Source organism: Numida meleagris, chromosome Z, assembly GCF_002078875.1.
Source record: "Numida meleagris isolate 19003 breed g44 Domestic line chromosome Z, NumMel1.0, whole genome shotgun sequence".
NCBI lineage: Eukaryota > Metazoa > Chordata > Aves > Galliformes > Numididae > Numida > Numida meleagris.
Window position 1 is genome coordinate 42,287,433 of NC_034438.1, and position 24,536 is coordinate 42,311,968.

General features: G+C 37.2%; 1 protein-coding gene across 7 annotated transcripts in view; it reads right to left on the reverse strand.

The window, feature by feature from the left end:
* Positions 1-24,536, reverse strand: part of FANCC (Fanconi anemia complementation group C) — an 88,155-nt gene that overhangs the window by 17,524 nt on the left and 46,095 nt on the right. For 6 of the 7 annotated variants that reach the window (XM_021381213.1, XM_021381207.1, XM_021381206.1 and 3 more), the window contains exons 5-10: positions 16,500-16,619; positions 15,660-15,724; positions 11,135-11,299; positions 7,820-7,976; positions 2,660-2,712; positions 39-138 (exon numbers count right to left, since the gene is read on the reverse strand). In XM_021381213.1, the coding sequence (XP_021236888.1) occupies positions 39-138; positions 2,660-2,712; positions 7,820-7,976; positions 11,135-11,299; positions 15,660-15,724; positions 16,500-16,619 (660 nt within the window). The remainder of the gene's footprint in view (positions 1-38; positions 139-2,659; positions 2,713-7,819; positions 7,977-11,134; positions 11,300-15,659; positions 15,725-16,499; positions 16,620-24,536) is intronic. The other variant, XM_021381211.1, reaches the window with a different exon arrangement.

Consider the following 24,536-nt stretch of genomic DNA (forward strand, 5'->3'; position numbering starts at 1 on the left):
TCACACTGAAAAGAAACATTAAGAAGATCTTGACTAACCTGCTTGTTTTCATTCTGCTGAACCTGAATGAAGAGCTGTATAAACACTTGTATTATGGTCATAACTTCAGGAGTTCCATCAGTTTCCAACAGTGCTTTCCTAAGCATTAAAAAGTTAGATTACAACAGATTAGATAATTTGTCTGCCGATCATAGCAATGTTACTGAAAGGAAAAAAACAGGTACCTTCTTTCCATGTTCTAGCTTCAAGCTGTGCCTGAGGTCGTCACACTAATTATGCCAGAAGTACCAACATATCAGGGTTTTGTTCTTTTTTAAAGAAAATATATGCAACCTCTACAAATACTATGGATTTATTACGTATACGCAGTATACAAACAGATGCATAAAATTTACCCTAACAATAAATGAAAAAAGGATAAAATCAAAAATCAGACTATCACAACTTTGTTAGGTAAAATTGGTATCAGAACAGTTTTATGGGTTGAATACAACTATTCCCATGCCTACAATTAAGTGTATGTAAGTGCTTTGAGGGAAGGCATTCACAGCCATGTCAGAGTGAAATTATAATCTCCTGAGATATGCTACCTTGAGCATAAAGTATGCATATATATCTTGACTTGAATTGTAAAGTAGTGCACTCTTAAGGTAGTCGAGGAAAGAAGAAAAAAAGTTGTTGATCAATTATAAAAGTTCCATAGATAAAAAATTACATAAGGAGATAAAAAATTAACATTAAATAATACAGATGCCAATCAATGACTGTGACTCCTTAGTGAACACCATCAATAAATCAGCACAAACAGAAATAACCATATACCAGAGGTGTACTAGACACATAATTACTACAGATTTCATTACAGACTGATGCATTCCAAAGTGCTTTCATTGGTGAAATCATTAAATCTATTCTGAAGGTTGAGGATGGTGAATTCTTTACGCCTATTCCGTAAGGCATAATGCAGCCAATGCAAAAATGGAGGACAAAAGTACATAGGCAGCCAAGAGCAATTTTCATTCTCATCTTTGAACAATGTGTAAAGGTAAGGAAAAAAAGTTCAAAGTAAGCTGCCACTGAGATTTCAGGGTTTTTTTATTGTTAGATTTTTTTCCATAATGTTCAATAAGATGAGAACAACTAACATGCTACTGTAATTCAGAAATTTCATAAAACTGTGGGCAATTTAAAAATAAGAAATAATGCATAAACTCAGGCTAGGTGTATGAAATGGACTGTAAAGCTGCACAGAACAAAATGTGCTTCCACTTGGGGAAAAAAATTGGGGAAACAAGTTAATATCCGTAAAACAATTTAGCAGAGTCAAGCTCAATAAAAAGCAGGTAAAGAGCAGGAAAAGCTATTCCTGAAAGAGACATAAAGGTTAGAGATGTGTTTCTGAAAGAGTTTTAGGGTCACCCCTGCCCTGCTCTGCCCTCAGCCCCCACCTCCATACCTCCCAATAAAACATATTTTATTCCGGGTGTGGGTACATAATACAATCTCCAAGCAGTATAATACAAGTCACATTTCAACAGCTTTCTAAATTCTTAGATGTGACTACATCTGGAACAGTGTGCTTACTTCTGGGTACCATTTGGTAAAAGTTGTAGGGATATCAGAGAAAAAAAAATGAACACAAACTACAGAAACAAATGGGTCTCCAAACAACCTGAAGAAATTTTGTCTCCCTGTACTGCAGACTTCAACCTATGACATTTGGTGTCTGTTGAAGTTATAACAGTTTTGAAGTGCACTTTTCTTTCGTAAAGTAACTGGTCTCAACTACTCAGAAAATGCTGACACTGAACCACAGCGATGGAAAGGAATGCTACAGGAATAGCTGTCAAATGGTTCTACTCTCACAGAAAAGCAAACTACAGTTTCTAAATGAACATAAACATAGACAGACACACAAATGTACATAAATGCATACACATGGAAGCCATTTTTTCTTACAAAGGAAAACACTCTAGCAAAGCTTATGAGTTTCTTTTTAGATTTGATACAACAATAATGCATCTCAGGCTGATTACCACAGCAGTAGGCTGTCTTTAAAAGAATGGCAAAATAAGAAAAATACAAGCAAAGGGAAAAATCTACTGAAACTACAAAGGATTAGAAGCCCCCATGTGATGAACAACATATATACCTTCAAAATAACCACGACACATTCAAACATTAACTCATTAAACAGGTAGGTCAGTAATTTAGTGCAAATAAGAGCATATCTGATCTAAATCCTGAGGATTATTAACATAGTAAAGAAGAGGCCACGCTGGTAAGTGCAAATGTTACAGCTACACCCCATCTGCGTGCTGGCATGAGCTAATGTATTACAGATCATTTATAGCTTTCATACCAAAATAGTATTTCAACCACAAGTCTCTACTAAATTGGAAAATCAGTTCTAACTTCTAAAGGCTAAAATACAATGTAGTCAATTGTATAGATAATTACTATATTCTAAGTTTCAAATAAAGTTCTCAGGACTTTTAACATTTGCTGTTATTTGCAGTATATTACACAGGTGGGCACCCTGAGTCACTCAGCTACAGAATATGACATCCAGGAATTATAATACTATACATATGCATGAAGAAGGCCAGTGAACTAACTGGCCATCTGAAACACTTCCCACTATAATTTCATAACTTACTTGAAGATTTCGTTAACAATTCTGAAAATGGCAGGATGGCTTGCAGCTTTTGGCTGTTCATAAACAAATGGAAGGAAATTAATCATTAAGAAGAAACAAATCAAACAACTGTCACTGCATAATTTATGGTATAACTCATGGATAAAATTATGCTGCAATTACTAAACTGTAAATGTCAAATCAACTCTATCAGATTTTCTCAAGATTAGATTCTTTAAAAACACAGATAGAGAGTCACGGTGACACTAAGCAGGCTGAGCAGCAAACAAACACAACTCCCAGGCTTCAAACTGTTTATGACAACAAGCACTAAAAATAGGAAGAGTGGTAGAAGAAACAAGAGGGGTTATTGCATGCAATTGCTGGAGGTAAGAGACACAGGTTTACAAAAAGCTTTCCTCTCGCCTTTACAGACAATCCCTTTTGGGTGTGCTTAGAGATTCTTGATACACCTTCAAAATTAAATTCCAGAAATTAAATTTATCTCTTTGTATATTGTATATATATTCTTTTAATTATGGAAGCTTTTAGTATTCATGGTACTACCACACAAAAGACTGTTTAAAGAAAGTTATTTTAAACATGCACTTGTAAACACACTACTTTCTAATCCCATGCTTTTAAATTCTAAGTAAACTTTTGTACAGCACCAGTATTAAGTAACTATTTACGCACATAGCCTAAGTTAAAAAAAAAAAAACAAAAAAAACATAAAAACAAGTAAATGCTTCATGTTTCTGAAATTAGCACTGGAAAATTTGATGAGAACATAATTCCTGAACAATTTAGAATGATGTATGTCTAATAAAAAGCATTTTATAGACTTCAGAATACGTGGAAGGAGCAGTGCTTACATATGGCCTTTCTTGTTAACAGGTCTAAGTGTCTGAAGAACTATCCCAAAGAATCCTGCATCTGTTTCATGATAAGAAGTATTAAGTAGAAGAATTTTCTATTTAATTACACATAGGCAGAATGAGGATTTTATCTGACATAATAATCCTAGAAATTAAGAGACAAACTTTAAGACAAACTACTTAGAAGAGTTCTTAAAAGAACAGCTCCTTTTTTCTCATAGCTGTCTTTGCACACTGGAAATACTAGGTGGCATCTTGTTTTCATGTTTTATGTTACTTTCTCTTTGTGATAGGGCTGTAGCTAAATTGTCCCACTGAACATGTGCCATCTAGTGTTCAAGAGTATTTACAGTTGGGTGCTTAGACATTACAACCAGCAGGCAGCTGGTTGCAAAGTGGGACTCCAAAACTCCACTGTGAGAGGAAAACATGGACCAGACGACCTCCAGAGATCTTTTCCAGTTCCTAACACTTTCTGGAAACAGTGGGGAGTGAAGACAATGTTCTACCAGTGCCATGGGTTAAATTCAGTTACTTCTCTGCTGTCTTTTCAGATATTCTATCTCTAACACACAGAACCACTGTTGCCTAAGACAAGTGAGGATCAAGCAGTATGTTGCCACACATATGAAGATCAAACCATAGTTCTTTTGAAAAAGACCAAAATAAATGTGTTCTATGGAACAACAAAAAGTTTTTCACCCTTTCCTGCCATACAGCAGCAATCAACAATAATGATTACAAGAAAACACTATTAATAGTTCCTTCCATTTAATATACACAAACACTATTGAAATCACGAATTTGAAAGGAAAAGTGGCGTCATATCACAAGATTTTGATCAAAGGACTGTATGCAATTTATTCAAAAGTACTCAGAACAAGAGTATTATCATAACATAAAAGTCTCCAAGGCAATGTGAAGGAGTGTGTTCGCTGTAGCATGCCACGCTAGAGAAGACAGCAGGAAGAGATTCTTGAGTTTGGGAGGGTTTCTCAGAGGGCTTCCTGGTTTTTAACAATCTCTCTCTTTTTTTCTCTATTTTTCCCCACAAATAATAGCTTACTATAATTTAATAATCTCGTCTGTGCCAGTGGAATTCTTTTCAGAGAAAGTTCAGAAAATCTAACCTCTTCTGGGAGCTTGTTCCAGTCTTTTGAAATACGCACATTTCATATAACACAACTCAAAAGATCCAAACAGAGGGAAATGGAACTGCATGTGTGATAGAACAATAACGTATTCTAAGAATGTGAGCGCTTCAGAAAACCACCTCACATAAAAACAATGTGATTTTTAAAAGAAAATAAGAAGACACGGTAACATGAAATACTATATACAAGTTCTATAAAACCACAGTACTTTATTATCTGCATCAGTTGAAAGAAGAATCCTAAACAGCCCATGTGATACAAAGCCAGTACTGAATGAAGAAATAAGGAAGATGTATTTGTATGTATGTGTATTGTAACAAAGCTAAGTAAGACCAGGCAAAGGAAACAGACTGTACCCAAGATCACACAGTAAAAGATTTGAGGTGGTAACAAAAGTACCAGTTCTCTTGATTTCCTACTACACTGTTGCATTTATGATGTTTTACTTCCAAATTTTATATTTACCAACATTCCTGAATTTTAAACTTAAGAATTAAAAAATGAGAAGAATCAATTTTTTTCTTATACCTTGTGCCTGACATACTTTTATTTTCAAGCATACAGTTATTTTGGAAGCACAAATATCTTTTTACATACACATATGCATTGTATTTTAACGTCTCTTGAATTCATCAAGATTATGAATAAATCAGTGGGCACTACTTCAAACATTTTACCATAACGATATAGGTTCTGAAGACTGAGGGAGTTAACTGTAATTTAGCTGGACTGTAAAAAAAAAAAAACACCAAGCTTTTCATTTTCTCTCTCTATCCATTTTCCTTTTCCCTCTTTAATACTTATTTCATTTGCACAGCTGCCAACAAAAGGAAAGTTAAGTGTGGATCCAGCCACACTCAGAACCTATGGATAAGGCAAAGCAGGAAGACAGTTCAAGGGCATAGGAGCAACAGCAGCAAGGAAGGCTCCACAGTTAACTATAGAGCACAACACACTTTTGATACTGAGCTGGACTTGGGAAAGTGGATAATGTGGAAAAACAAAACAGAGCAATCACAGATGATTTATAATGGAGAAGCTGACAAATACTAAGCCTCTCAACTTACTGTACTAGAATAGGGTTTTCTTGCAACATGACTTTGAACATAATAAACTTACTCAGGAAAGCTATCTAAGAATTGAACATTAACTGACACTGATTTGTTGACGTATTTGTTTACAAAAATGAGCTTAGAAATCTGTTTACATACATATTTACACATTTCTAGTAAACCGCAAAATTCTGATGTGCTAAATATTAGTTGTTAACTCACACAAACTTCAGTGTTGCTTCAGAAAGGAAGACCACCCACCCACCAAATTCCAAAGAGGCTAAAAGATAAATTGAAATTGTAGTAGTCACTTCATTTGTTTTTGCTATTTCTATATAGATGTATAATTTCTAATATTAATTCCAGTTAAGTCTAAGAAACCACAAGCCTAATAGCTTGCCTCATTAAACACAAGTTAGTGGATCATCACACTATAATAATCCCGCAAATTAAAATTTAAGAATACTGCACATCAAATTTCTTTCCAAAAAAGTACAGTAGTTTACAATCATTTGAATAGTGTAGGCCCTGTAAGATGTATATATTGTTTGGTTGCTGTTTCAAAACATTTTGTTTAGACAAATGTCTCTGATAATGCAATTATGTAATGGCTTAGTGATTTTTCCATCTTATAATATTCTGTAATCAAAACAGGAATTGCTTATTTGTACTCTACAGATTTTCTTGCAAATGGAAGAAACACTGAAATGAATCAATTTGTGTCTCACTTTCCCACTTTTTTATTACTATATCTAAAAACCAAAGAGGTTACATCCTACAAATACCATAATCCAACTGTCAAAACATGTTAATTCATACTCCTAAATAAATATTCATATGTTTTTTAGGCAGGCTGTTGGATTCAAGGTGCTTACTGGTCTAACAGACAAGTATCTTCATAGAATTGTGTACAAGTTTTACAAAATATTAGAATTTCAGATCACGATTTCTGGATCCAATCTTTTCACTCTTTACATCTCCAAAGCTTCTTACGCCATTGTTCTTAAGTGTTAAGCCATCTCCCCCTTATACACTCCCTCTCTTATCAGCTCCTACCAAAAAGCAATATCCATCTTCTAACTGCACTCATCTTTATGCTTCCTTTCATTCCACTCCTTGTCCACAGGATATCCTCTGTAAACCAGCATTCAAAGCTGCTCCACTGGTCCTTCCCTTTTGTGAATGCTTACTTTTGAAAGCACCCTAAGCCTTTGGAGCAGAGGCAAACACAGTTAAAGTGTACTAGTACAGAAGGTTCTATTCTTTCAAGGGAAACTTTGTGAAAAAAATCTAAATACGAAAATGAAATGAAAATAATTAACAAACAATTAACCAATAATTAAAACAAATATTTCCTTTTATATTTCTTTCATATTTTAACATAGTTTATTTTTTTCTTAGCCATCTGTGGTATCATGTGTTGTATTCAACTCATAGTGTATTTGATACAGAAACAACACACAGGCCTTGTATGTAAGCGTTGTCTTCTGGGACACCTAGAACCTCAGACGATGCATGAACTGCTTGCTACTCAGGCCAGGCTCATTATTTTGGAAGAGGTACTGTGTTGTTATGTTTTCTAATAAGAAATGAGATTTTTGGTGAACTGATTAACATGGCATTTTAAAACAATCTCTAATTACAGTTTAGGAAATGTCTTTTATTAAAAGCTTTCTTCAGATCTGCAAACAAAACTAGGTAACTAAGCAGCCCACAATGAAGTAATCTACAAGGAATTCAATTGCTTAAACTGTTAAACTCCCAAGGGCACAGAGATTGAAGTAAATATCCTCTCCTGAAGAAGTTTGTAATTTTTAAAGACAGACAGGTACTCAGCACCAACATCAACTAGATTCTCAATTTCTCCATCTGTTTTTCATCACTGGATGAAGTTCTTTTTTGTTCTCAGTTAGTTCACTGGAAAAACTAGAAATTTAGTGAAATGCACAAGAATCAAAATTTGCAGTTATTACCAGATAAAGGAAGTTTTATGCCATGTCACAGACGACTTCTCTTAAAGATGCTAACCTATTTAAAAAACTGTCACTCATTAAGCCTGAAAGAGTAGTATCAAATGTACTACAGTGTTGTACGTACCAGAAGTGAATCTTTTACGACACAAGCCACTTTTTCCAAAGAATTTATCTGAAGGGAAGCCAGCTGGTCTAAAAGACTTAATGTAGCACTTTCAAGGCTTGGTAAGTGACGACACCAGAGGCTGAAGATAGCGGATTCAGAAAGGGAGATCTTCTTCCTGGTTTAGAGAGAAAAAAAATTGTTTTTCCCATGAGAAAATGGAAGACACACAAAAATATGCCTTTTTTTTTTTTTTTTTTTTTAAAGCACACTTGGGAAGAAAGAAGAAGAAAAGATCAACTTGCAGCAAAAGAGAAAATCTTGTTTACAATACTCTATTTGGTATAAAACATCAGGGGCAAAAAGAAACATGGAATCACCATCACCTAAAAATTAAACCTCTCTACACATCTTTAAAAACAATGAACTTTGTTATGGTAGATCCCAGCAAATCAAAGCGAAGCATTTGATGCTGTAATTCTCCTATGCTCCACAGAAAGGTTCTACTCCATGCCCACTTCCTTACATACCCAGACTGCTTCCCATAGACCTGTCTGCTCAGAGAGCATCAGCAGCTGGCAGGGAAGTGGGAAGGTCTTAGGCAATTTTACAGCCATCAGAATTCTAACTTCCACTGAAAAGCTATCCTTTTTCACTCAAAACTATTTAATAGCTTACTTTAAAACTGTACTTTTGTAGATAGTAAGAAATAAATAAAAATACGATTCAAAAAATTTTAAGCACTGCTCTGTTTCTAGATGATGTATGATTAATATTTAAAGCATTGCTATTAAAGAACATGCACATCAGAATAAATTTAAAATGGTAAGACATCTTTAATTTTATCACAATCCTTCTCACTGTTCTTGTGGTGGCATGGTAAATATTATAAATACAACACTACTGAAAGAAATCTAAGAAGGTGTTCTTAGAGGTGTTCAACTCCAAGATTTAAAGGGAGCAAACTGTAGTTATTATCATAGAGTCACATTAATCCCTCTGCTAAAACAGACTCCCTATACTAGGTTGAGCACAAAAGCCTCGAGGCAGGTCTTGAATATTTCCACAGGAGGAGACACCACAGATTCTCCGGGAAGCCTGTTCCAGTGCTCTCTGATCCTCACAGTAACTAAGTTTATCCTCATGGCTGTATAGAACTTTCCGAGTTCCAGTTTTTGCCCAACCCTTGCCTTGTTGCTGCAGAACCCTGAAAAGAGCCTGGCCCCATCCACTTGACTTTCACACTTCAGATATTTATAAACATTGATGAGATCATACCTCAGACTTCTCCAGGCTGAACAGACCCAGGTCTTTCAGCCCTTCTTCATAGGGGAGGAATGACAGAACATGCAAACAGTCCCAGCAGAACAAAAGTAAGTTCTGTGGAAAACGAGTTAAAATCTTCTCCTTAGCATCCAATGAACCTATTTCTTGGAGAAGGCTTCACCAGTACTCAGAAATAAAATTGTGTTCAGAACACAATGACAGAGTTAAGAAACACATAATTTAACAATAAAAGTGAAAAAAGAAAAAGCCAAGAACATTCATCTTAAGATCACACAAACTTCAGTAGTAGGTCAAGAGCATACTACAGAAGTGAGCAGTGAGCGTACATCTGCTACCAAGGAAACCAGAAACTTTTGTCAGGGGCACCATATGAGGCATTCTGTCAAAAGCCATATGAACTGAATTATTTTTGCTCACTGTGATGAGCAAAATCACAGTGAGCAAAAATACTCACTGTGAAAAATACTTGTAGCTAAAAGGTTAAGCAATGTTTATTTTAACCAGGGGAGCCTTTTCTAACAAACTAAAGGATTCATATTCACATTATAAAGTAGCAAAAGTATGTCATGACTGACTGCCTATTGGCTCAGTGTCATCAGTAGAGACTACCATGCTGAACCAGCGTACTTGTCTGTATTACTGCTTATGGAACACATTCAGTTTGAAGAAGTGGAAAATGGGAAAGTGAAAGGTAGCTCACTCTTTTCAGGGACCCATCTGTCATTACAGATCTTCACACTTGTTTTCCATCTCTTTTCCTTGACTGTCAAGAGCATATGCACAAAGTGGTAAATGTCCTTTTTCCATTGACTATGTCTGCTAGAACCCTTGGAGAGTTAACAATATATACAATAATCTTCACTGGAACATCTCAAAAATAATGTTGAGTACAGAGGGAGCAGTTAAAACTTTGACTTGAAAGAAATGTGCATGTATAATTGAGGTAAAGTGGTCACAAAGGAGCCTTTCTATTATAAAAAAAAATCTAAGACATAATTACAACTTCATAAGAGTTCTTTTGCAATTTTTGTGTGTGTTTTTGTTTTTAAAGCTTTGGGTTGTATTTTCCTAGCACTAAGTGATCTTTTATTTGTCCCACACAAAGACTGTCAAGTTCTTGAAAAATAATGTCAGTCCTACAGTAATGAGCAGTGCACAGGTTTGATACTCTTGCGTCTACATCTATGTTAGTAAACAAGTTGTAATATCTGGTAGCTTCAGAAACAGTTATTTCTCATGACTTCAATTCGAACAGAAGATGCCAGGGACATCTACCTCAAGGCCAGACTGTCATCTGTAGGGATTTAGAGGAATTTTCTAGCTGACCAAATATGACACAGGTATGCAATAACTTTGACTGAAAACGAAACTCAAGACCACCCTTCTCAGCTACAAGTTGAATAAATCAAGTCATCCTTCCTTTCATGGCATAGGCAATTTTTCTGATGTTTAGCTTCACTCAGATGGCTTTTATAAATTAGCTGATTACCAGAAGCAAAACAAGCAAAGGAATATTTCAGAACTGCGTTCATAAGTCCAACTAAAAAGAATCTGCTGAAATCAGCAGAATTGAAAATCTTCATAACCATTTTCACAGTAAAAATAAGAGAAATATGGAACCACTCAAACAAGGATCTGTCTTGTGAATAAAGTTAAATGTGACACTCAAAATGTCAAGTTAGGAATGCTGATACACTTACACTAAAGATAAATAATGTTTCTGTGGAAAGTGAGAGTACCTTTCACCAGCTTACTAAAGTCCTGAAATTTAATTTAACCTCAATTTTAGAGAAATGATGTGACAAAGTTTCAGTCAATATTTAAAGCTGTTGTGCCACAATTTGTACACCAGCGATATAAAATTCCACTCTGGCCAACAACCTGAGCTCTGCCATTCAAATACAGAGGAGTTTTTGTTTGTTTGTTTGTTTTTTATAATATAGGAGATGTACAGTGCATTCAGGATTCAAATCCAAAGAAAAGCCATTTAACTGAATGAATAATCTTTATAAGAAAAAGCAGAAAAAACATACGGACCATACTACTTACTTTAAAAAGGCATCATTCACAGCCTCCAAGAACTCTGAGCTGAGAATTTCTTTTGATGCTCCCCCATGGTAAACAAGAAGAGTTTCCAGTAATGGAGTTAGATCAGGCAAAGTAATAAGTGGGAGACAGAAAAGGGACACAGCATTCACACGACTGACTGAAATTCTGAGGGAAAAATAAATACAGTTCCCATTTTAGAAAAGTCTAAACTTTATTTCTAGATCCACAAGGTAAAAGAAGATTAAATTAACTGCAGAAGATTAAATACAAGAGATGAATACTGTTGACTTATCATGACATATTGTCTAGAAGTCTCACAGAATATTGATATTTTAGTGGTCAAGGCATACATTGTGAAGAACATCAGCCCAATTCTAAAGTGCAGATAGTTATGTTCGCTCAGTAACTATAGACTTCCTTGCACAGAATTCTTTGTCCTTTCCAGGAAACAGCAAAGCACAGGGAAAGAAGACTACAGTTTCACAGCTCCTGCATAAGTTTCCTAGATTCTAAGAAGAGACAACCTTGCTGCTTTTAACACCTTCTGTTGCTTTCTTGACTTCCCTCCTCTTAACATATAACTTCTATAAATCAAACACTACAAATCCTGCTATCTCTAAGCATTCAAGCGAAAACTATTTGTCTTACAAATCTATACTTGAAGGAATATGTAATGACTTTCAGTCTTTATATACGAACCACTCACCTGACCTGCTAAAACCACACACTTGTAAATAGCAAAAGATAGTGACACAGCTCACCACAAGACTAGAAACGTAATTTATGAACAATGGAAGTGAATATGTTGCCTAACAGTCAGTGGCATACATTGTGACACAAATGCTACGATTTGTAGATAATCACAGTGATATTCACAGTAAGAGAAATTAAACATGATACGCTTTCAAAGACTCGTTTTTTTTATTAAGTACCTAATAAAAAATGTTCTTAAGGTTTTTCATACTGAAATACTTTGAGACAAAGATTTGCTATGAGAAGTGATTCTGCAGAATGATAATTACTGGAGTGACATTTATTCTGCAGTAGTATTTTCCAAGCTACATATGTGAAGTTTACATGCATTAGGTACTTTTAAAATCAGTCCCCTTTACAAAACTGTTTCTAATTCCTTATCCAGGATTAGCAAAATAGCTCCTTACTTTACTCGTAATTCTGGAAGAAAACCCTGCAAAGACATTTATTTCTTCTTTTGCATAAGCTTCAAAATAGGTACGTTACTGGAGAAATCTATGCAGTGCAGTCCACTGTGTGCAATGAATTTCAAAAAATAGATTTATGTTGGAAAGAACCTTAAAGATCATCTAGTTCCACCTCTGCTGTAGTGGGTAAAGACACCCCACAGGACCCCATCCCTTTGAGCAACAATTCCAGGGGTGGGGAATCCACAGTTTCACTAGGCAGCCTGTTCCAGTGCCTCACTATCCTCTGAGCAAATATTTTCTTCCTAACGTCTAGTATAAACCTACACTCTTTTAGCTTAAAGCCATTGTTCCTTGTCCTTTCCAGTTAAGAGTCCCTCTCCAGCTTTCTTACAGGTCCCCTTTAGGTACTGGAAGGCTACAATGAAGTCTCCTCAGAACCTCTTCCAAGCTGAACAAAGCCAACTCTCTCAGCCTGTCTTCATAGAAGAGGTGCTCCAGCCCTTTGATCATCTTTGTGGGCCTTCTCAGGACTCTCTCCAACAGGCCCATGACCTTAAGCTGGGGGTCCCAGAGCTGAATGCAATACTCCAGGTGGGGCCTAACAAGATCAGAGAAGAAAGAAATCGCCTCCCTCAACCTGCTGGTCACACTTCTTTTGATGCAACCCAGGACACAGCTGGCTTTCTGGGCAGCAAGTACACATTGCCTACTACTTACACTTGAGGAATACCAGTGATTACTGGTCTCCACTTGGACATGGATCCACTGACTTCAATACTGTAGGTACAAACATCTAGCCAATTTCTTATACACTGAGTTGTCTGTCCACCAAATCCATGTCTCTCCAACTTAGAGACATGGAGGTCATGTGGGCCAGTGTCAAATGCTTTGCCCGTGTCCAGGTAGATGGCATCAGTTACTCCTCCCTTAACTACCAATGCTGTAACACCACTACAGCAGGCCTCAAAACCTGTCAGACATAGTTTACCCCTAGTGAGGCCATGGTGACTGTCACCAATCACCTCTTCGTTTTCCATGAGCCTTTGTATAGTTTCCAGGAGGATCTGCTCCATGATCTTGCCAGGCACAGAGGTGAGATTGCCTGGCTTGCAGTTCCCTGGGTACTCCTTTTTCACTTTACAGAAATGGAGTTTAAGTTTCACATCACTGAACTGCCACAACTTCACAAATATGATGGATAGTGGCTTAGCAACTTGATCTGCAAGTTCCCTCAGGACCTACAGATACATCTCATTGTGTCCCATGGGCTTGTGCACCTTCACGTCTGTTAGGTGGTGTCCAACTTAATCTTCTACACTGAGTAGTTGTAGTTCTTCATTCTCCCAGCCCCTACCTTTGCGTTCTGTGACTGGATGGTGTGACTACAGCACTTGCAGGTGAAAATTGAGGCACAGATATTGTCCATGTTGCTGTAAGCATCACTAAACAGAGAAATGAAAGCATATACACCCCCAGCTGCAAACTACATTTGTCTCTGCAAAATGAATAAATAGCCATATCATAATTTCTATGCTCCAAGTCCACAATACATATTTTTCTTCCTGTACAAATCAGATATTCACAGCTCCATTAGATCTGCAGTTTAGTCTGTGTTGTAAAATATGGGTGTTGGTTGCCTACATCGAACAAAAATAACCAGTCTATGTGACCATAGTACAAATTAGATCTAAATAAATTCAGGTCATTTATTCATTTTTACAAAAACATCCAGGTGCAAGAAGGAAGTGCAGAAAATAGCCAAACAAGAAAAACAGAAGGTATGACACAATGAAGATCTTTCAAACACCTTCCTCTTTCCTGTAACTTTACAGCCTATGTGGCGTTATACAGGTTATAAAACTCATTTCATCAGTGTCAGCAGATTTGAGACTGAAGAACAAAAGAGTATGCACAGCAAGGCCATACATTTCCTTTTTTTTTTTTTTTTTTTTCCAGCTGGAATACACAGAATTTACATGGAATCAGAAAGACAGATCTACCAATGTAGTCTGAGAATAATAATTTTTGAAGTATTTACAAAAGATTATAATCTGCATTTCAAAGCCTGTGGGGAGGAACAGTCATGTCCAAAGTAGTAGCATTAGGTACATTCTCTTTCAGAGATTTTGGCTTGACCTACTATATTGTCATGGTTTTATGATTTTCGGTTATTGGTATTCCACATCATAACATCATGTAGTGAATGTACCTGGTTCTCAGAAGAGAAGGACTACTACAGTCCCCACGGTACTTTGCTCCTCTGTTACCATTTTCCAGCCGGAGGGAAAAGATAAAAGCTCGCAGTATAAAAACTTGCAGATCACAAGACCTCGTCCCTTTTTCCGCCGTCTCTCGTCTTGGCAGCACCTCGCTCTCCAGCCGCCTTATCGTCGGTAGTAGAGTAAGGCCTACCTTGATTTTGGGACATTCTCTCTCTCTGTATTGGATTTATCAGCTTAAATTGTAATTATATTGTATTATAGTGTGTTGGTTTGCATTCCGATATTTTATTTAGTAAATTAGTTTGTTTCTCCTCAGATTGTTGCCACTGTTCTTTGCTCTCAGGGCCATCTCCTTACCCTCTTCCCCTTTTCCCTTTTTCCCAGGGCGTGGGCCCATGGGTCCCCCTTCCCCTTTGTCATGGAACCGGGCCAAACGCCCGTAAACCGTTGACATATATCTAAACAGTGCAGATGAAGAAAGTTATTTTTCTCATTGACTACACCTAGACATGTAGAAACATAACATACAATGCAACAAGACAACTGTTAGCACTTCCTGATAATCTGGATTGGAGATCTGGCCAGAGGACATCACAGTTTCCTTCCCACCCACTTCCCGAGATCTTCTTCCACAGAAAAGAGGGATAAGGAAGCAGTTAAAGGGTTGAGACAGTATGTGCTTGGGTACATTTAAAACATCTGTTTGTGTAACATGTTGCAGTGCCATACTACTATTTGGTACCAGACAAAAGACCTAATAATAGAAGGAAAATGACACAGCTAATTCAAAAGAGCATGGACACATTTTCTCATTAATAACAAATGCAACATTATTCTGCCATATGAAACTATTACACACAAAGGCAAAAAAAAAATTCTTTGGAACTTTTTTTTTTGCTCTTTCTTATGGTAACCTCCAGTTAAGTTTGGCTATAAGAAGTTAAGCAGTAAACACGATGACTATCTGGTAAGTTTAAATTCTTACATGAAGCATAATTTAACAAGCACACATGAAACTGTTTACATGAGAAACCAAAGTTTTCCAGCTGAAGCCTAAATACTTGCAAACTGCAAAAAGGCCCTCACTGAACTAGTGACTGAAATTAAAACATATCAAAATGATATTTAGATAACACCTACCTCCCCTGAATGTTAAGTTCATTAAATTGATTTCCTCCGAGTTCAGTTACTAATGAGGAGATTATCTATTAAGTAAAACAAAATAAAATAAATTACATGAAAAAAAAACCCACACTCCAAATATGCAGACGTTAGTTGCATGGTTGTCTGTATCATTGACATTCTGTGGAGGTAAACAACTTTCCGTTTTGCCTCAATCATATTTTTTTAAGTTATTGAGGCCAAATTAAGACTGTTCAGATCACCGAATACACCATTCAAAACATTTCTGAATGCATTCTATACCTTCCACATTTGAAAACTAACTACCTATTTTAGCTCTGCTAAGAGTTGAAGCAAAACTTGCAGAAAGTCAGTAATTTTTAGATGTTTCATCTGATTCAGCCTATTATCAAACACTATTCCCATTTTTTAATATATCAAATATAAAAGACACTTTTCTTAAGATTTAAGGCTCATCTACTATTTTTAAATGCAATGCATACAGTCAAAGAAAACATTCAAAATTTAGGTTCTAACACACAACATACATGTAATTTAAACTTCAGAGGGAAAAAATGAATGACAGGACAGACATTTTGGTCATAACACAACAGGAACAAAATGTTTTATCAACCCCTACTCAACCTCTGCTTCTTTGATCTGCTAAAAAAATGTTTTCCTCTGTCCAGAGATTCATTTCATTCACTTTATTTTCTCCCTGAGAAGGTTGTAGAAGTAACTGAAGTAAGAAAGATAAACAAAGTTCAGTACATGTTCCTTGTAACAATGACAACTCCATGTATATGCTCATAAACCAGTGTTATTAATAACAAAATCTCAGTTGCACAAAATACTTACATTTTCAACCAAGTGACAATAATAATCTGCTGATGTGTAGCCAAGAGCTGATATGAATGTACTGGTTTCAGCCCCATTTCTTTCCCATTTAGAAGAAGAAAGGAGATGGCACAGTAAGCTCTGAAAAAAAGGAACAGAAAGGCAATGCAAAAAAATATTAGGCTACAGCATGCTTAGGTAACAGCTTTCTAATTGCACCATGGTTTTCAACTCCAGCCTATTTCCCATGGTGCATGTATTGCTGTAGAGGCACTTCAGCTGGGCTGTTGGCCCATTACCTTCTTAGAGGAGCCCCTTCTAATTCCTTTGGAACAATTCAAAAGGTTTTTCCCTGCTGTTTCTTGAAGTGACAATATTTCCAGCCCTTCTCTGTCACATAGAACTCTGTCCCTTTCTCCCATCAAAACTAGTTTCAAGCTCTGCTAATCAGCTCACTCAGAACTCTCTTGCCCCACCTGGTCAGCTGCATCCCATGCCTGATCACAGAACCCAAAGCCCTTGGTGTGGCACTAGCCATGAAGCCCATCATTCACCTGGTATGTTCACCTCCTTCTTCCCAGGACCTAGTCTCCAACTGGGAGGATACAGAACACTATCTGTGCTCCTGATCCCTTAAGCATTTTTCCGAGGCACCTAAAGTCTCCCTGGTATTTCAGAGTCTCCCCACTGCAGCCTCATGAAACCAAACATGAAAGGGCAGGAATGGGTAGTAGTCCTCTAGCTTTAGTAAACATGGAAACCTCTTCTTGATACCCTGGTAAGCAGCAAACCTCACTAGAGAGATTGTCCAGGTTGCAAATGAGTACCTCAGTGCCTCTGAGCAAGAAATTCCCATTTATAACAACCTTCACCGCTCCTGGTGGTATTATTTCTAATGTGTGTTTTGTTCCACCAACTCAGTGTGGTCATTCCTTCCTGGATCTTGACCATTACCCATGCCTTCTCCTTTCTCCAAATGCAAAGCTTCATATCTTTTCTGTACGGTATCTTCAGGGCTAAGGCAGAGAGACTCCTTCTTCTGCACTGAACAAAGACAAGGGTCCCATCTCCCTCGTCTTGTGTGTTGTTGTCATCTGTCTCCTCAGGCAACCCTATTATTTTCCTCTTGCAGGGACTTAAGAGAGGGCAGTCAGTTTGTCCATACTGCTGCACAATACTATGTATCAAGCTCTCACTCAGACTCCCCATTATGATGCCTGGTGATTTCCTCTCTTAACAAGACCACTTTCTTGAAAAGTTCATTGAACTGGGCACATTTATACCCATGACACTCCCATCTGCTCACAGGCTCTAGCAAAGACTTCCAGATTCTGGAGCTTCCCTCAACCAAACGTCTGGGTCACTCTGTTGCTCCTTCAGAGCTCTATCTGGGTGCACGCATCAGCCCAGCAAAGTTGTACTCCTTCCATCTGAGTTTCTGTCTCAGCCTGGCAGTAGCAGCAGGACAATATTTTCGTTTCAATAGTAGGCAAACATGAGTTATATTCCATGTTTGATATATTAACAGGAGAGAAGACACAATCAGCAGAAGCACACCAGAGGTACAAGAAAATATCACTATGAAAAGAAAGAAGCATTTGGGACACATTATTTATTGTACCTTTCTTTAGGATTGTTTCAGAACCTTGCAGACTTATGTTAAGTGTCTAAATACTGCTGTCTTTCAGTGTAAAAGTTTTTAACTGAATAGCCTTAACCAGGAGAAATTACTGTTCTACTGCCACCTAGTGATTTTTCTGAAACTAAAGAAGTCAGAAAGTGCTGTGGCATCATAGTTTCAGATGTACCTCAAAAGTAATTTCTGCATTATTAAAAAAAAAAAAACATTAAAAAGAGTGTTTTCAAAAAGTAGCCATTTCTAAATATGATTAAAAATTTAAAAATCTATTAAGCTGCACAACCCCAAACAAGTCTTGATTAACCAATACAGAACCATGAATTGTATTATTTTCCATTGTAACTATTACTCAAGTTAGTCTTTGTTTTCAGAACACTATCAAGGGTTCAGTCAAGTAGGTTCTACAAAGCAGTATTTCTTTCTTGCTTGTTTGTTTTGCAAGCCTTTGGTTTGTTCCCCACATCTTTCTTCCTTTTCTGCACACTTTATTACATCCCTGATGGTATTTTGTAGATTAGTTGGCTTTTTTGGGATATATCAAACCTCTGAATAGCCAGAAGGAGGCAAAAGAAAAAGGGGCAAAGAGATGCTATAGTCAATATGAAAAGAGGTATTAGATACATAAAAGAAATTTAGGTACTAAAAGGTGAAAAACATTAAAAATTTGACTTGTGCATCACTTCCTATATACATTCATATATATATACAGTCATAACTATTTTTCCTTTATCTTAGTACATAGTTTTACCTCAAACCACAAGTTCTACTTTTTTTTTTCCTGATTCTCTCCCCCATCCCACTGGGAAGGGGGCTAGTGTGCGAATGACTGTGTGGTGCTCAGCCACCTGCTGGGTCAAACCACAACAGATGTCCAGAAAATTCTCTCCAGAAAATGTAGCTTATTTAGCGCACTTAACTCTTTTTCTAAGTAATGATTCTGTTACACCGATATATTTCATTAGCATAGACAGGTCTGAAAGGAAGCAAACATTGACAAACCACTTCTAAATTTATTTAAGGCAAATCGTTTCTTGAAAACATGATGATTTAAGTTATTCTATCACATCAGCTTGTAACAGTACACCTGTATACAAGTTCAAAAGACAGAAGAGGGGTAGGTATTTCAGCCAGAAATAAAGCTTATACCTAAACTAAAAGGCAATGATCCTTGTTGTCTTTATCTCAAGCCTTAAAGTTCACAGAGAACTGTTTAAATTCCAGTGACTCTCAGACCTAAAGAGAAAGTGTCAGTAGTTACTTCACACCACACTACAGAACGGGGTTAGAATGAGACAGCTGTGAGTCTGAGTAGTTTCTTACACATAAGCTTCTCCTTTCACTACTGAAATAAACTCTTTCAGAAATTATGATAGAGAAGTCTAGAATGTTTTGGAGGATTTTGTCAAAAAAGGTTCTTACAGAATGCTGGAAATATTCAGAAGTCATAAGAGGTTGCATTACTGTATTACAAAGCCTTCGCAAAGCATTGTGAAAGAAACAAATACAACTATATAATAGCTACTGCATGGAATCCTGAGATCAGACATCAATGATTTAAGACTAACCAGCTTTAAGGAACAATCTGAAACCCAACAGAGGGCATTCAAGAATAATATGAGAAGTGTCAATATTAAATGCAAACTTAACATTCATGGTCACAGTCATAGATTCTAATCTAATTCAGCAAAGAATACAATTTGAGATTTGCACAATCATTGAGTTATTTTGGGCAGTAAATCAATTCACACTCACTTTTCTAAGTCACTAATGCCATATTACACAAGCCAGAAAAACAGAGGAGTCTGTGGCCAAAGTGTTTCTTTTAGAAGGCGTCACAATTCCGGAAAACATCAGCAGCCAGGCATACTTGCGATATCAGAAATCATTTCTTTCCATTCTAGCTCGATTTCCCTCACCATTGATTCAGTAGGACACAGAAAGGGAACTGTCTTAGTTCTACTTGCAAGTGAATACATACATCCCCACAGCCTTGGATTAAAGTTCTGTGACATCCCTATCAGCTTGAAACTGAATTAATCAATTTTCATAAGGCCTCAGTTTTCATAAGCTCTTAAACTTTCTCATGTTCTTATCTTATTTGTACATTTTATATTGAGTAATACTCCAGCTACCTGAATTCAGCATCCACTAATGCACTGAAATTTCTGATATTTTTAACAGACAGATAATCCTATAAGTATAGGCATGAGGATAAAAGAATACTAACTTCATCTGTGTAAAGAGAATGTTCGATACCTACTGGGCTTTGAAGCAGGGGAGGCCTGATTTAACATTTACACCTGTAATTTACAGACTGGCTGTAAAGGTGTCCCTTATTAATTCACTCAAAGAAAGTGGAGTGAGTGAGAGTAGACTGGAAAATGAAGACTTTCCTCCAAGAATGGAAACAAAGAAAAGCAATCACTGTGTTCTCTGTTACTGTCCACCTGTATCTAAACAAGACTAAGCAACTGAAAAAAATGTTTCTTGTCACTTTTCAATAAACTAAGCCAACCCTTTGGTTACTTTTTTTTAGGTAATGAAAGCTAATTTTTTGTGCTGTAACATTTGCTGAGTTACTCTGTTTCACACAGACAAAACACAAGCTTCAAGAGAAACCATTTCTAGAGCAGAGTTTGCACCTCCGCTGAGTTAACCTGCCTACAGATACTGATCCAGCCAGCATTCATAACTCTGGACAGGAGGAGAAAGTGTTTTGGTCATTTGACAGTGTCATTATGAAGCAAGGACTCAATCAGTTTTAAAGTCTTTGTTCCCTTCTTTCTGTAACAGCAAATATCCTGCTTATGTCCATGGGAAAAAAGAGAAAAGACAGGAAAAACAGAAAAAATTGCTTTTGAGATTAAATATCACAGAATCACGGAATTGCTCAGGTTGGAAAAGACCCTCAAGATCATCAAATCCAACCACAACCTAACCATACTACTCTAACAACCTACCGCTAAATCATGTCCCTGAGCACCACATCCAAATGGTTTTTAAACACATTCAGGGATGGTGACTCAACCACCTCCTTGGGGAGCCTGTTCCAGTGCTTAACAACCCTTTCTGGAAAGAAGTTCTTCCTGATATCCAACCTAAACCTCCCCTAGTGCAACTTGAGGCCATTTCCCCTTGTCCTGTCACCTGTCACCACTGAGAAGACACCAACCCCGCTCCCACTGCAATCACCTTTCAGGTATTTGAAGAGAGCAATGAGGTCTCCCCTCAGCCTCCTCTTCCCCAGACTAAATAGCCCCAGTTCCTTTAGTCACTCCTCATAGGGCATATTCTTGAAGCCCTTCACAAGCCTTGATGCCCTTCTTTGGACCTGCTCCAGCACCTCCATGTCCCTTCTGTACTGAGGCGCCCAAAACTGAACACAGGACTTGAGGTGGGGCCTCACCAATGCCGAGTACAGGGGCAGGATGACTTCCCTAGTCCTGCTCACCACACCATTCCTGATACAAGCCAGGATGCCATTGGCCTTCTTGGCCACCTGCGCACACTGCTGGCTCATATTCAGCCAACTGCCCATCAGTACACTGGAGGTCCCTTTCTGTCAGGCAGCTTTCCAGCCATTCCTCCCCAAGCCTGTAGGGTTGCCTGGGGTTGTTGTGGCCAAAATGCAGGACCTGACACTTGGACCTACTGAAACTCATCCAGTTTGCCTTGGCCCATCGATGCAGTCTATCCAGGTCCCTCTGTAGTGCCTTTTTACCGTCTGGAAGATCAACACTCCCTCCCAACTTGGTGTTGTCCACGAACTTACTCAGGGTGCATTCAGTCCCCTCAAGATTATTGATAAGGATGTTAAATAGGAGTGGCTCCAGTACCGAGCCTTGGGGGACACCACATGTGACTGGCTGCCAACTGGATTTAACTCCACCGACTCTTTGGCCCAGCCACCCAGTCAGTGTTTCAACCAGCTGAGTGTATGCCCATCCAAACCATGGGCAGCCAGCTTCTCCATGAGGGTGTTGTGGCGACAGCGTCAAAGGCCTTACTGAAGTCCAGGTAGATGACATCAACAGCCTTACCTTCATCCACTAAGCAGGTTACCTTGTCATAGAATGATACCAAGTTTGTCAAGGAGAATCTATCATTCCTGAACCCATGCTGACTGGGCCTGATCCCCTGGTTGACCTTTAACTGACCTGTGACAGCTCTCAAGATTATCAAGATATCAATATAGGATAGTGGAGTTTTGTTTTGTTTTTTTTAATTACAGGACTACATGACAAGTTTTATACTAGTACCTGTACTTGTGTAACAACTATCCTGGAATTTATGAGACAGTTTCAAAGACATTCCAAGGAACCAAATAAAACAATCTGTTTCTGAAAACTTCTCAACACTCTCTCTCTAAAGTATTCATGATTCTCAATGTCCTTGAAAGCAGATGTTAAAATCAACGGGGACAGTTTGTTTTGGACCGAAAAGATGGACGGCTTCACTGGGATGAGCCTATCAAACCTGATATTAATTAGGTTTCCCAGTGACACTGTCATGCTCTTTTTAAAAACTTAGATGACTCAGTCAAAGCAACAGGTAAATCAGGATGGAACAGAAGGAGCTGCCACTTTTTCTGAAGGATATTTCTTTATAGTATATTATCTTTCAAAGTGAAGTGCCATTATTTTTTGCAAAGAGATCACTAGTACTATTTTACTGAAAATTATGATCCATATGAATTTGTTGGAATTAATACACCATGGATACACAAGGGTAAATTCCTCAGATCTATTCGAGCAACAGGTTTATTTCCAACCTTTCCATCTGGTAAGACAGGAACCAAATTTTCTCTGCTTTACTAAGAAAAAAACAGGTATAATAAAATAATAAAAAATATAATAAAATCTTATTCAGGGGAAGCATTAGAAGTAATTTTTTTGTATTTTATCAGATTTTGGAATGAATATTTCTTGTATGGAAATGATTTAAACAGTCTGTACAACAATTTTGCTCTGAAGTGCTCCTAGTACCGTCAGATGGTCCACTGCTATAACCACAGGTCTAGAATACAAGAGATCTCATTCTACTTCCAAACTGGCTTTAAAAAGACTTCAAAACTATGTAATCTGTTACAACATTAGTAATGAATTAGATCATCTTTCATACAAAAATATAAAAAGCTGTATGACACATTTTCTTTCTTTCCTTAAAGAGGTAGTATCCTGACTTCAGAAAGTAATTCCCACATTGTTTGACCATAGTCCTCGGGAAGCAAGGTAAGCACACTGCTCTGATGTGTTCAAAGCTAAGTTTACTCCCCAGAACTCTTTTTGTTTGTTTATTAGCTTTCAGCAGCTCACTCCAAACCAAATGCCTGCAGATAATTTTTAGTAATTTTTTTCTTTAAAATCCTGCCTGGAGGCGTAACAGTTTTATTATGTTCCATGCCATCTAGATTAAATGATCAACAATAAAAAAAAAGCTGGTCTGGTATTTTTAGAATGTTTTTAGAATGAAATAAACAGTTATGGAGGATCATAGTGACTAAGTCTATAAATGACAAGGAAGCCTGCTCATGCAGACTGTTTAAACACCAACCGCTTATGAAACCAGTTCTGTCAGTAGGATGCTAACATAACACAATTCATATTATTTCCAAGCACTTATCCAATCATAACAAAGTCTGCGGCTTTTAATTTTGCTTACAGGACCTCTTGCTCACTCATTCCTAAGTTCCAGGAAAAGACAGAAAATTAGTTTTCCACAAACCAAAACCAAAAAGAAAATAAGTACAGCATTATACATATTTAAACATAATGTAAGCTTCAGAGCAGTATTTTACTTTAAGCAAAATTCTTTTCTAAAGATTTTATATAAACCTCAATGTTTAAACTAAGGGAAATTATATGGCACACATTTGTTAACAATTTAATTACAACCAAAATGTAAGTGTATTTTATAAGCTAGTAAAAAAAATAGTTCTTTAACTACTTACCAATGATAATCTAACTAAAATCTCTAATTTCTGCCTTAAGATTCAAACATACTTCAAATCAACAAAAAGCCATACTACTCACACAGACATATCTCAGTGATTAGCCAGTCAACACAATCTCCCACTATACCAAAAGGAGTCTATTCAAGTTACTACACAAAGGTTTGCACAAACAAATCACCTAAATTTCAATGTAACTTTAAGTTTAAAATATTCCTCCCTCATTTCCTGGATCAGGGCCAAAGTGCCTAGGTATAGGAAGGGGTGGAGTCTTCTTCCTGTATTTCTTTCTGGCATTTACTGCGAGGAAGCCTTTTTTGTTTCAGCCTAGTTTGTGGATGTACATTCTTTGCTTTTATGGGATGGTTTTCATTAGCTAAATTTCTACACCAGCACATTAAATAAAATTGTTGGCTACAAGTACTTGGCTAGGATTTATTAGAGCTTCTCATTTTTCTTATTTGCATGG